This window comes from Lactuca virosa, chromosome 5 (assembly GCF_052849685.1).
Source record: "Lactuca virosa cultivar CGN04683 chromosome 5, Lactuca_virosa_CGN04683_v6, whole genome shotgun sequence".
Lineage (NCBI taxonomy): Eukaryota > Viridiplantae > Streptophyta > Magnoliopsida > Asterales > Asteraceae > Lactuca > Lactuca virosa.
Genome location: NC_136430.1, coordinates 297,270,023 through 297,283,819, shown reverse-complemented (window position 1 = coordinate 297,283,819; position 13,797 = coordinate 297,270,023). Strand labels below are relative to the sequence as shown.

The window sequence follows — 13,797 nt, the reverse complement described above, 5'->3', positions numbered from 1 at the left end:
CAATTCATAAAAAAATACTATAATAAGTAAACAATTGCATAACAATCTGAATTTAATAGTAATAACCAATGAAATAAAATGTAGGCCATTTCATTGATAATGTTTCATAGTAGTACATAGCTTTGGAAAATTGACCTTCATGGAGGTCTATAATACACCTGAAACCCAAAATAAAATCGACAGCATAACGACCCTTAGAATAGTGTAATCACTTATTCGTAGGGTCGGACCTACATACATGAGGGAGTAGAACCAACTCTTACTCACAAAACCTAGTCTATAACAAAAGTTGAGTATCATAAACACTACTCATGGTGAGTGACATCCTTCGACCATCGAAGTGTGGCTATGAATGCTCGCATCTCCCTTGTTTCCCCCCTGGCCTCCTCAGCTCGGCGCTCTGCCTCAATCATCCTCTGCTCCATGTTGGCATGCCTGTCCATGATCTCCCTAACCTCGACTCGGGCAGTCGTGACATCCTCTTGAAGACAATCGATAATCCTGCGTGTCTGATCATGATCTTCATCTAGACGACGAAACCGGGTGGCGGTGACCTTAGCAGTGGCACCAACATCTAGGATCTGGCTGGTAGACGGATTATCATGCTTATAAAGGCGCGAGATAAAACAAATCATGACAGGGAGAGCCCTGTCGGCTGAACCACCGTTACGGAGGTCGTAGAACTCTTGGCACATACCGTATGGGGAATGTTGGCCATGCTCACGGCTCCATCTATGTAGGTCCTCTGCCTAGTGGGGTGTCGGTTCCCATAGTGGTACACTTGCCATAAAAATATCGGGTCCACGAAAGGGACGTATCCTCTTACGAGGAGTGTGCATCCATAATGGACCACCTGGATGGCGGTATACCTGAAAACTCGACTCGGGCATAGGATCGTGCATGTTGCGGACAACAAAGCGTGGGTTGCTGACCTTAGACTCAGTATCGATGCCCTCCTCCATCAGGTCCTCTTCAATGTCCTCATCATCATCTTGACCCTCCTCCGAGTCCTCCTCAACGGCTGGTGCGTCAGCCTCAACATGCTCCTCGGGCTCCTCCTCGATCCATCCACCATTCCCAATATCGGGAAAGTAAGGATCTCCTGGTAGGTGAAATCCGGTCATGTCGACTGAACAAAGATAAGGGTATAAGAGGAACATAAGGAGTCTAGGTATATGGTTCTATAGTATCATAAAATACTCCTATAATATTTTAAACTTTTTGTTTAGTTCTTGAGTTCCTTTGTATGAGGTGTTGGTAAGTTTTAGACTTGTTGTTCACTACGACTATTCCCAAGCACATGTTAGTCACATCTTGGACAAATATAGTTGATTAAGCTATATCTATCGTAGATCTGATTACATAACTACCGATGCCTATTCGTAGTGTTCAACTTATCTTATTACTTTTGATTTGTGCTTGTTATGACACCATTCTGGTATGTATGTATGTACTTATACTTTATGAAAATATCATTATATTTTAAAAGTATACTTATATGAAATGTTTTAGTCAGAGAGTTTTAGTCCCATTGTATTTATATTTGTATATCTTATATGGTTTGATATACTTAGTTCACTATGAACAATGCTCTAATATCAATCTGTCACACCCCAAACCAGGATGGCGGAAACGTCTAGGGGTGGATGACTTCACGAACAATATCACAACATAATGTACAATAGTGATCAAAGCAAACACAACCATCGTAAATATAATTGAGAATGTTACATTGTTTCCAAGTATTGTATGTTTCAAAACCAATTACATTATGATGACAAAAATGAATAGTACGACGCCGTAACGTCCCATCCTCAAAAGCCTTGTGACTACCTGTTTAATGGATTCCTAAGAACACAAGTAGTTTTGAAAAGTGTCAACAACTAAGTTGGTGAGTTCATAAGAGTTTTGTATGGATAAAATCTGTAATTCTTTCCTTGTAAAAATGATAGTAATTGTTCCCAGAAAATCCAATATTTTCTTAAAATGTGTTGTAGTCTTAAAAACCTTAAGACCAAATATGTGTAAGTATTTCTATACTTAAAATAATATTATATACTTTTATTCTTATATAAAACCATTTGAACGCATGTTACCTCGTAAACTAAATGTATCGTTGATTTCCCATGTGAGTTATTACAACCATGCTAAAACCAAAGTTGGCCTGCCACAACGTTCTTCAGGCGTCAGAATGTTAGAAATTTGTCACCGCAGACCTGCCGGTCTAGCTGTAGCTAGCAGCTTAGGTGCGAGATTGTCAGTCTCGTATAGATCTATACACAAGTGTCACGCTATCTTACCGAGATTCTGGTTATAATTTAGGACTTTAGTGTGTACTCTGCTAGGTACAGTGAAGACTTTGTCTCACATAATTGTTTCAACAAGTTTACGTGTTAGTGTAATGAAAACATTTGTATGTGTAAATAACACTTTTCCATAGCATTAACATAGTGTATAATAATTATATACTTTTATATAATTATCTTGTCCTGTCCCCAAAATATTATAATAGTGTTAATGACCCATAAACTATACCTATTATAGTTTATTATAAATATATTGTTATATATATATATATATATATATATATATATATATATATATATATATATATATATATATATATATATGCACAAATATATAAGTTAACATGTTTTAGATTTTCATAAATAACATATATTATACATCTAACACAAATATATGAACTTTTAGTACGATAAAGTCAGTTTTCTAGTTTTTTGACTTTCTTTACGTCACCAAACGGTAAATATTGAAGTATGAACTTTGTAAAATTTGTTTTTACCTTTTTGTGACATTTAATTCAAGTTAACCTTATATGTTTAAAACAACATATTTTAGGTCAAATCTCACAAAAATGGTACCATAACCTGGTTATGACCATTTTTGCTATAAAAACCCTAATTTTACACAAAATGATAGATTTTTTTTTGGTTTTCTATTTGTAAAACCAAATCCATGGTATTTATAACTAGTTTTATAACATATGTCCAAAATAACATATTTTGATTTATATCCCACAAAAATGAGATAATAACTTGGTTAAAACCATTTTTGCTAGAAAAGTCATATTATGTTCATAAAAACCATAGTTTTTATAGTTTTGTTTTATGACTTTTTCTAAGAACATATAGCATGTTTATACCCATTTTTCATAGAATTGAATTTTATACAACATACCACACATAAATGTTCATAATACTAGGTAATAACATTATTTCATGTAAATAACACTTTTACAGAACATGAAGATAAAGCACGTATAACAACTTGTATTATAATACAAGTTTACTTGTATTCCCCCCCCCCCCCTAAAACTTGGATAAAAACGAAAATGAGGTGTATCAACTCACATTGAGTGTGTTTCTTGGTGGATAAAGAGGTGAAGATGAAATATTTCAAGCTAAGAACACTTGAAGATTGAAATATCCTATGAATATTAACACATATTAATGTGTGTAATTGTAACAAAACTAGTATATATATATATATATATATATATATATATATATATATATATATATATATATATATGTACATAATCACTAGATTAGTAAGGAAAAACTTACCAAAAGACCAAGAACCAACTTATGGAGATTAATCTTGAGAGAATGACTTGTTCTTGAAGAGTAGATGAAGAAAATGAAGAAGATGGAGTGAGGGGGGGGGGGGGGGGAGGTCTCGGCTGAATTAAGAAGGAGGGGAAGGGAGGGTGAGGCGGTGGGGTGGGTAGGGGAAAGGGCATGGTTTCTTGAATAAAAAATTCAAGTTTGACTTTTTAATTAAAATAACAATTCTTTATAAAAGGTGTAATCAACATATGAGACAAATGTTGTATTTGTAGTGTATTTGTATAAAAAATGGGTAATTTTTATAAGAGTTGGTGATTTTTATAAAAAGTGTGGTAAAAATGATGTATAATTACTTAATTTGAATCATCTAAATTCAAATTATTATAAAAATCATTATCATCAAAAATAATAACACATTACACGAAACTTAGGATGATTCCTAATTCTTTTCGTTAAAGTTTGAGCGTTTAGGTCGGGTATAGAATCTGTCACATTTGGTGACGAATTCACCAAAAATCTGAATATGTAACCTTTGTTATGAATTTGTCACGTAGTATATGGTTTATGAACTCAATTACATCGTGTTATGAATATTATTTATACCTAAATAATATATAATTGAATTATCGAATTTTTACGTTACTAACCCTAATTAGGGTTTATATTCAATAATTGGCAACAAGAAAGGTACTTTGTATTATAACTTGTCAATAGTACATTAGTAACATTAGAGAATATCACATTTCTCCTAAAGTTCTAATACGATTTGAGTTGACCTGGTTGACTCTTGTTGACTTTGTTTGACCAAAATTGACGACTGTGACAATCTTGTGCCAGGTGCAGCCTCGATTTCCAAGGCGTCGTACCGTTTGGTACCGCCTGAGATGCAGGAGGTGTCATCCCAATTGTAGGAGCTTCTAGGCAAGCAGTTCATCAGACAAAATAGTTCTTCGTGGGGAGCGCCAATTTTGTCCGTCAAGAAGAAGTATGGTTCACACCGGATGTGTATTGATTACCAGGAGTTGAACAAGCTAACGGTGAAGAACCGTTATCCTCTTCCGCGGATTGATGACCTCTTTGATCAGTTGCAGGGTGCATCTTGGTTCTCCAAGATAGATATGAGGTTTAGGTATCCTCAGGTTAGGGTGAGAGAGGAGGACGTAGAGAAGACCGCGTTTTGGACTCGTTATGGAGATTACGAGTTTGTGGTGATGCCATTTGGGCTCACCACTGCGCCTACAATATTTATGGAATTGATTAATCGAGTATGCAGGACGATGCTCGATCGTTCGATTATTGTGTTAATTGATGATATCTTGGTATATTACAAGACCAAATAGCAGCGTGAGGAGCATCTTTTAATCGAGAACGGCTTTATGCTAAGTTCTCGAAGTGCGAGTTTTGGTTACGAGAGGTTCAGTTCCTTGGACACCTCGTTAACCAGGATGAGATATTGGTCGATCTGGCCAAGATCGAGGTTGTGATGCAGTGGGAGGTTCCGAAATCTCCCTCGGATATCAGGAGTTTCTTGGGATTGGCAGGGTACTATCGGAGATTCATTCAGGATTTCTCTAAGATTGCGGTACCCCTCACTTGTCTGACGAGGAAGGGGTGGATTTACGATGGGGACCTAAGCAGCAGAAAAAAATTTGAGACTCTTTGGCAGAGATTATGTGAGGCCCCAGTTTTGACCCTCTCAGAGGGAATTGAGGATTTTGTGGTATTCTGTGATGCATCCATCACTGGTTTGGGGGCATTACTCATGCATAGAGGACGAGTGATAGCTTATGCTTCGCGGAAGCTAAAGCCGCACGAGATGTGATATCCCACACATGATCTGGAGTTGGGGGCAGTGGTTTTGCCCTCAAGATTTAGAGGCATTATCTTTATAGGGTCCGCTGTACTATCTACACGGATCACATGAGTTTGAGACATATTATGGATCAATCGAACCTGAACATGAGGCAGCGCAGGTGGCCGGGCGTAGTCAAGGATTATGACTGCGAGATCATTTACCATCCGGGTAAGGCGAATGTGGTGGCGGATGCCTTGATCCACAAGTCAGTTGGATCTTCAGAGGGGGTATCATGTATGAGGGTATCAGTGGACTCTTTGCTTTTGGGATTGATTAGGGAGGCTCAGGCCGAGGGTGTCCGGGAATAGAATTGGAAGAAATAAAGGATCAGGGGTGAGATTTCCAGATTTGTGCCGGATGGTCGTGGGTTATTGACTCGTTGTGGTCGGGTCTGGGTTCCGATGTCTGGTGGGGTCAGACAAATTGTATTAGTGGAGGCTCGTAAGTCTCGTTTTTCTATCCATATAGGGGCCACCAAGATGTATCGAGATATGAGATTGAGCTATTGGTGGCCGTGTATGAAGAGGGAGATCGCCTGGTACGTGGAGAGGTGCATGGCCTGCAGGATGGTCAAGGATGAGCACCAGATGCCGCATGGCAAGCTACAACCTCTGGAGATTCCCATGTGGAAATGAGAACATATTTCGATGGATTTCATCACTAAGTTACCGAAGAAGGCAAAGGATTTTGATGCTATTTGGGTTATCGTGGATCGGTTGACCAAAAGTGAGCATTTCCTGGAGGTTCGGGAGAGTTCTCCGACCGAGAAGTTGGCTGAGGTGTATGTTCGCGAGATCATTTCTCTCCATCGGGTTCCGGTCTCCATTTTTTTACACCGTGATGTTCGGTTCACCTACCGTTTTTGGCAGAAGTTCCATGAGGAACTGGGCACGAGGTTGCACTTCAGCACAACTTATCATCCGCAGACCGATGGTCAGAGTGAGCGGACGATACAAACCCTTGAGGATATGTTGCGGGTCTGTGTCATCGATTTTGGTGGGAGCTGGGACTCCTACCTACCTCTTACGGAGTTCGCCTACAACAATAGTCATCACTCCAGCATTGGTGCTCCGCCTTTTGAGCTTTTGTATGGGCGGAGATGTCGTACCCCGGTTTGCTGGGGCAAGGTTGGTCATAGGGTTATGGGGCGGACCGAAGTGGTCCTTCAGACCATGGTGATGATTCAGAATATCAGACAGAGATTGCAGACTGCTCAGAGTCAGCATAAGAGCTATGCCGACCGACACCGATCCGAGTTGTTGTTTCAGGTCGGCGACATGGTGTTACTGAAGGTCTCACCTTGGAAAGGTGTGATTCGCTTCAGGAAGAAGTGTAAATTGGGTCCCCGGTATATTGGCCATTTTGAGTGATCGCCAAGGTTGGCAAGGTTGCGTACAGATTGGATCTTCCTGAGGAGCTCAATCAGATTCACAACACTTTCAATGTTTCGCAGCTGCGAAAGTGCGTGTTTGATGAGGATGCGGTGGTTTCCTTGGATGATATTCAGGTTGATGAGTGCCTGAACTATGTTGAGAGGTAAGTAGCTATTCTGTAGAGGAAGGGGAAGGTTTTGCGTAGCAATGAAGTACCTTTGGTAAAGGTACGATGGAAGCACCAGAGGGGCTCCGAGTGGACCTGGGAGCCAGAGGCTGAGATGCGAGAGCATTATCCAGATTTGTTCACGATAGTAGACTTTGAGGACGAAGTCTAGCTCAAGCGGGGGAGAGTTGTAACACCCCGGTTTTCAGGTATTTTTCAATTAATCCCTTGGGTTTTAATTATGCTATTTTAGTCCCTAAGTCCATGAGAATGAGCCTTGAAGCCCTTGTGGCAAGATGGTAATCTTGGGGTAGGACGAGTACGCTAAGCGTACATGTGAGTACACTAAGCGTACTAGGGTGCGCCCTAGTACGCTGGGCGTACACATATGTACGCTAGGCGTACTCATGACCGAGAGAAACCTTAAGTTTTAGGGTTTGAGGGGTATTTAAGCATCTTTATGGCGCCTTTACCCCCCACCTTTTCAGCCTCCAAAGCCATTGAGTCGTTTTTGGCAAACCCTAGCCCCTTAAGAGTGTATTTTGAGCTAAAAGTGTGTTCTTGGTGTGCTTAAGGAAGAAGGAGTTGCATTAAGGAGCTTAGAAGTTGAAGCAAGCTTGTGGATCTTGAATCATTACCTTATTGGGAAGCTCCAGAAGGTAAAAAGTCTTCACCTTGATGCTTTGTTTGCTTGGATCTCATTTTGGTGACTTTATGTTGTTCTTCTTGTCTCAAAAGTCCCATTTTTATACATGTTTGGTTATGGACGTTTTGGGCTGTCCATGCATCTTGTAGAAGGTCTTAATGGATTAATACCATGCATTAATTACTTTATGGACGTGTAAAGTCATAAAGTTGGAAACTTTATGACCCTAGTATGCCTCTGGACCTTAGATCTGAAGTATGAGCTTAAGTGCTAAAGCCATTAAGCACTTAATGAAGAATTTGGGATCTGCGAGGGTACGCCCCTCATCGCTTGGTGTACGCCCCGCATACCCGGTCAACCACCCCGATGGTGGTTTCTGCGAAGCTTCGTGTACGCTGAGCATACCTCCAGAGTACGCCCTACGTACTCGCATGGGTCAGCCCATGTTGAGTTAACTCGGTTGGGTTGACTCGACTGGGTTGACTCAGTGGCTTATGGACTTTGACCAGTTGACCAAGAGTTTGATCAAGTTTGACCATGTTTGACCAAGTTTGACTTTGAGGCTATTTTGGGATTTTGATGGAAATTGGTCACTTGGTGGATGTAGGCATTTAGTAGAGAGCTGAGATTCGGAGTCGGGCCTTATCAGTCCTGTGCAGCTTGTGAGGTGAGTTTTCCTCACTATACTTTCAGGTCGAAGGCACCAAGGTCGGCTCATTGGGTTGATAACCTGATATTGTTGATATGCTGAGTATGGAATAGATATGCATGATAGTCTTGATATGCTAGTCTGGTAGATCTTTAGGACTACCTATGATACTGTCAGTTTATCTGTATATGATATTATCTATTATATGTCGACATATTGTGTGGGTTGGGTTGAAGTTGTACTGCTTTGTGCTGTAGCCAACAAACCCTGGAGCAAACCAGATATGAGCTAAGGGCCGAGGAGGGCATACCAGACTCATATTGAGGGCTCATGAGTATTCCAAATACGAGCTGAGGGTCGGGACGGGCATGCCAGACTCGTACTGAGGGCTTAGTGGTGTTCAGTCCGAGAACTGATCAGGTTGGGGAGCAAGCCAGACATAAGCTGTAGGCCAAGGGAAAGCCAGACTTATGTTGTGGGCTCAAGGGCAATCCAGTCTGTTAGCTGTGGACCCATTGCATGCTATTATTCTATATGTGCTCTTTGTTTGTGTATTGGTATTTTGGGGGAATTCACTAAGATTTTGGCTTACAGTTTTGGATTATGTTTCAGGTACCGCAAAGGATCGCAGGAAGGCGAAGGCGTGATCGTGCACCTCCTCGAGTTTTGATTTTATGATTTTGGGAAAATTCTGATATTAAACATGTTTTAAAAAGTATTTGTAAACAATGATGATTTATGAGTTGTTTTAAAAGTTTAAATTTTTCATGAATTTTATGGTCGTTGCACATATTCTGAGCCACAAGAATGCCAATATATGTAATAGGAAATTTACCCGGCTTGCATCCAGAACTCCTGGCCATAAGACTCACATCCTCGGTCCTAATTCCTAGACCATAAAGACTGGATTTTTGCAAATTTATTTGGAGACCCGACACCAAATAAAAACAATGAAGAATCCATACCACATTTGAGATATTTTCTGTAGACCATTCTCCAACAAAGATAACATCCTCTGCATAGAATAATTGGGAGCCCAAGGCCAAGATATTTACTCGATCAAATTACGGTTCGCAATCCCTAAATAAAAAATATCCCGAACGTAGATGTTACATCTAAACCGTTTGAATATTTAATTGTTTTTATTTGTTTTTTTTATATAGATGCACTAGTCATTATTTCAAATAATACCTATCATATAAAATTATTAAAATTAGTATTTAATACTGTTAACAAAACGCCTAATTTCCCCCACAAAAGAAACCCTAAAAACTTCCTAATTAGAATTCAACTTAAACAATATAAAACAATATAATGACTTAAAAAAACAACGATACAAACTTCATAATTAGAATTCAACTTAAACAATATAATGATTCAAAAAAAACCAACAATATTTAATATTGTTAACAAAATGTCAAATTTACCGCACAAATCAAACCCTAACAACTTCATAATTAGAATTCAACTTAAACAATACAAGCCGTCTAACCGCGCAATGCGAGAGGCAGCCAATACTTTATTTCGGCAATTAATTTAGAAAAATATCATATTTCAAAAAACACACAAGTCATTGGCAATCATCATTTGCATTAAAATATGTTTACAACAATATTGATGTCTTGGATTAAAAATAAAAGCACATTTATATTTTGGGTTAAAACTAATAGTGTGTTGTTGTTTCGGGTTAAAAAGAAAGCTTTGGGTTAAAAATAAAAATACCTTTATGTTTTAGATTAAAAAAAACATGTTTTGATGTTTTTGGTTAATAATAAAAGCTTATATTGAAGCAATTAGGTGTTGCAGTGTCGATTGCCAACTTCCATGAAAGCAAACCTACGAATCTCCATGAAATACAATTTTGTTGCAACAAATCCAGTCACATTAAGTGTGAGTTGGATCCTACTTCCATTTTCAGCTTCACTTAGAATAAATGTAGCATGATAATATTGAGTACTTGGGTTGACTCATGTTGCGGGTCTGCAATATTCACAGGTAAATTTAATGTAAAATAAGATCTTAATAACCATTTTGATTCAAATTCCTAGCCCGATCACTTTTCATGTCATATGTAATTATCAGCGACCTTCACAAATAACCTCAAACCAAATTGTAGGGATGTCACCGGTGATAGAAATTGGACAACCTTAGTGTCTTGTGTCGTTCAAGCCCATTAAAACTGAGCAACCTTGAAAAAATGTAATTTGTATTTCATTAGTATATTTTCATAAAGAAAACAATTGATAAGGGCATTAATTTATACAAAAAACTAATGGGGTCGGAGATAAGAATTCAATTTATACAAAAACAATTGAAAAAATATGAAGAATCAAAAACTACATGTCAACAAACAACAATATGGTAATATGAAAAAAAAAATCACATACCTGACCACTTATAAGTTATAGGACTTGCAACATGGAAGTTTCTTCTCTTGTGCGAATATAAAATCAATACATTTTTTTCTTTTCAAAATTCAATTTCCACTAATGGGAACAAATGAAAAAGAAAAGGTGTAAAATGTAAAATACCTCAACATTAGAAAATCAAAAGTTTCATCCATGTGCTTCAATGAGCCTCTTCATGTGTTTCTTCTAACCTCGAGCCTTCGGTAAAGTCAAAAGCACAATTAATGATGTTTAACTCTTGAACTAATAATATCTCAATCCAACAAATAATCACAAGTTGAGTAAGTGTAGTTCCTAATTGAAGAGAAGAATAAGTGTAGTGACCAATTGAAACAGTTTCCATTAGGAAGTTGTCGACAATTGCTAAAAAATGAGATGTAGAGTAGAAAAAGGAGGCTTGAGATGACAAAATCAAAATTAGAGGTCGTATTGATTATTAAAAATGAGAAAAACTACCAGGAACCAGCTTTGACAGAATCCCTAATTTTCCATCGTCGTTTTCAACATTTTGGAGTTTTTCTTGAATTGCGAGAAGGAACGCGGCAAACGGTGTATGGTTCGATAGAGGTGGTGACAATGGATGGTGTGAACAGCGGTTATGGTGGATAGATGTGAGGGTTACCAATGGGTAGTTAGCGGTTTGACCGTCATGAGTGGTGGCTGCTGGTGGCGACAATGAGCAGGAGTGAGGCTATGGTTTTTAGAAGGGCGATCATGATGAAGGACAACAATGGCTTGGAATTGATTTCAATAATGAATGGCTGTGAAGGGAGCTTTGGAATTGAAGAGGCGACGAAGATGATGTTGGCAGCGACAAAGGATGCAGAACTGCAGATGGTGAACTCAACCGTATATGTGATGGGGGAAGGGTGGAGGAGATCATGAAATAGAATTAGAAGCAGTAATCGTTCCTAACTGCGTTTTCCCCCAAATTAAGGTGCTCTTTGTTTTTTTTTTTAAAAAAAACATCTTTGACCACTTATCGCTGCGCCGCGCAGAACACGTGCAGCAGTTGGGCTTTTGTAGCTGCTTGTTTTTTAAAAGGCTTCTAACTAAAAATCCTCTGCCCCCGTGTGCTTCTTGGTGCAGCATTGGACCAACCACTTCAGAAGTCTTCTCAACCCTAATAATAATAATAATAATAAGAACGGACAAAAAAAATCACAAACGCCGCTCCATCCTCTTCCCTCGCTCAATCGTTCCTTCTCCAGATCGTCGACCTCAGCCCTTCGTCGGTGCACCTCCTTCCTCGTCGGCACAGGCACCATTGCAGCCCTTCAGAGCGTCGAAAGGTATGTTGATTTCTGATTTCTGGTTAAATGATCGTGGGCATATATCATGAAATCGATTGTTGTAATGTTAAAATGCCATAGACATGCTGAAACCTTTCATAGATTTGATGGGTTGAAGACAATTGTTCTTGAATACGATATGGTTCTAGCAGTGGCGGCCCTGGGGTGGTGTCGGCGGTGCGGTCGCACCAGGCCTCCGATTTTTAGGATAATTTATAGTTATAGTATTGGTATTTTTGTAAAATCTATTTTTATGTTTTATCAATAAATAAAATTAGCCCGGTAACTTTTGGTTCCAATTTTAGATGCGTTTTAACATTTAGCCTCCGATGCGTTTTAATTATCGAAACAAAGTCTCACTTTAAAATCATTGTCAATCAACAAGGTGGGAAAGTAGGATCCTGAAATAGTAAAAGCTCTGCATAAACTTGTTGAATAAGAGACAGACATAAAGATCATAAGTGAAGCTACTTGTCTAGCAGAGTATGAACTTGGCAGATTTGACTTTATAACAGGTATGGTTATATGGTATCATATATTGGCTAAAGTAAATAACGTGAGCAAACAACTTCAGTCTGAGACTATGCGTATTGATGAGGCAATGAGTAGTGTGGGAGCACTTATTGAGTTTTTTAAAGACTATCGAGAGAATGGGTTTGGGAAGGCTTTGGATTGTGCGAGAGCTATAGCTTCTGATATGGAAATTTATCCAATGTTTGTTGAGAAAAATAATAAAAGAAAAGTTGTTAAAAAAAGACATTTTGATGAGAATGACATTGGGTCATCAGAGCCGGTACATGAACTTTCACCTCCAGAGTCATTTAGGATTCAATTTTTTGTGTATATAGTTGATCAAGCTATTGGTTCATTGGAGCGAAGGTTTGAACAATACAAACAATATGAAGACATTTTTGGTTTCTTATTCTCAACAGAAAAGTTGAAGTTAATGAATACTAGCGAGTTAAAGTCATGTTGCAAAAATCTGGAAAAGAGGCTGCAAAATGGTCATATCTCAGACATTAATGCTGATGATTTATTCAACAAACTGGAGTTGTTACAAAAACATTTACCGGTTGAACACAATACAGCTAACGGAATACTAAATTTCCTAAAAATGATGAACACTTATCCAGTTTCTTGTCTAGCATACAGAATATTGTTGACTGTTCCTATTACAGTTGCATCAGCGGAAAGAAGTTTTTCAAAACTAAAGCTTTTAAAATCTTATTTGCGCTCGACCATGTCTCATGAGATATTAAACGCTTTGGCATTGATTTCGATTGAGAATGTGTTTCTTGAGAATATTGATTATGAAAGTCTCATAGATGAATTTTCTTCTAAAAAATGCTAGAAGGTCAATGTTTAGAAAATAGTAATGCGTTGTTTTTTTTTGTTGAAAAGTTGTTTATAACAGTTTTACAGTTTTATTTGATTACCAATGAGTGATGAAGACATTATTTTGTGGTAGTGAATTTATGAGATGTTTTTTAGCAACTTTATGTTTTGAATTAGTGGTAGCAAATGTAGTTAATAATATTTACAAGAAATTTTTGTGGGGCCTCATTTTAGTTTTTACACAAGGCCTCCGAAATATCAGGGCCGGGCCTGGGTTCTAGATTAAAATTTGTTGGAAGTCAATGTAAAAAGTCAAAATTGATGATATTGATGTTTGTTCTTGATCGAATAGGAAGTATGAAGACTTGTTTGTAACAAAACCCACTTGCTGCATGATCTCTATCGTTTTTCCAATCTTATGGAATGATTTTGTGTTCTAATTTCCTTTTCTGATTTTGCTGTCATATTTTTCTTCTTTGATTT

General features: G+C 38.2%; 1 protein-coding gene and 1 long non-coding RNA gene across 3 annotated transcripts; one reads left to right on the top strand and one right to left on the bottom strand.

Moving 5' to 3' along the window:
- Positions 1-10,203: 10,203 nt before the first annotated feature.
- Positions 10,204-11,588, bottom strand: LOC145117293 (uncharacterized). Of its 2 annotated transcripts, XR_013712597.1 has the most exons (3): positions 11,144-11,588; positions 10,811-10,885; positions 10,204-10,467 (listed from the first exon to the last, which is right to left on the bottom strand). It is a non-coding gene; the product is annotated as an uncharacterized LOC145117293 (long non-coding RNA). The 2 variants fall into 2 exon arrangements; XR_013712596.1 differs by having other exon boundaries at positions 10,811-11,588.
- A 908-nt stretch (positions 11,589-12,496) lies between these two features.
- LOC145112948 (uncharacterized) lies at positions 12,497-13,330 on the top strand. Its single transcript, XM_079049058.1, has one exon. The coding sequence runs from the start codon at positions 12,497-12,499 to the stop codon at positions 13,328-13,330; it is 834 nt and encodes a 277-aa protein (XP_078905184.1).
- The last annotated feature ends 467 nt before the right edge of the window (positions 13,331-13,797 follow it).

Excerpts from the sequence above, each read along its gene's own strand:
- LOC145112948 (XM_079049058.1), top strand. The coding sequence starts at position 12,497 with ATGGTTATATGGTATCATATATTGGCTAAAGTAAATAACGTGAGCAAA.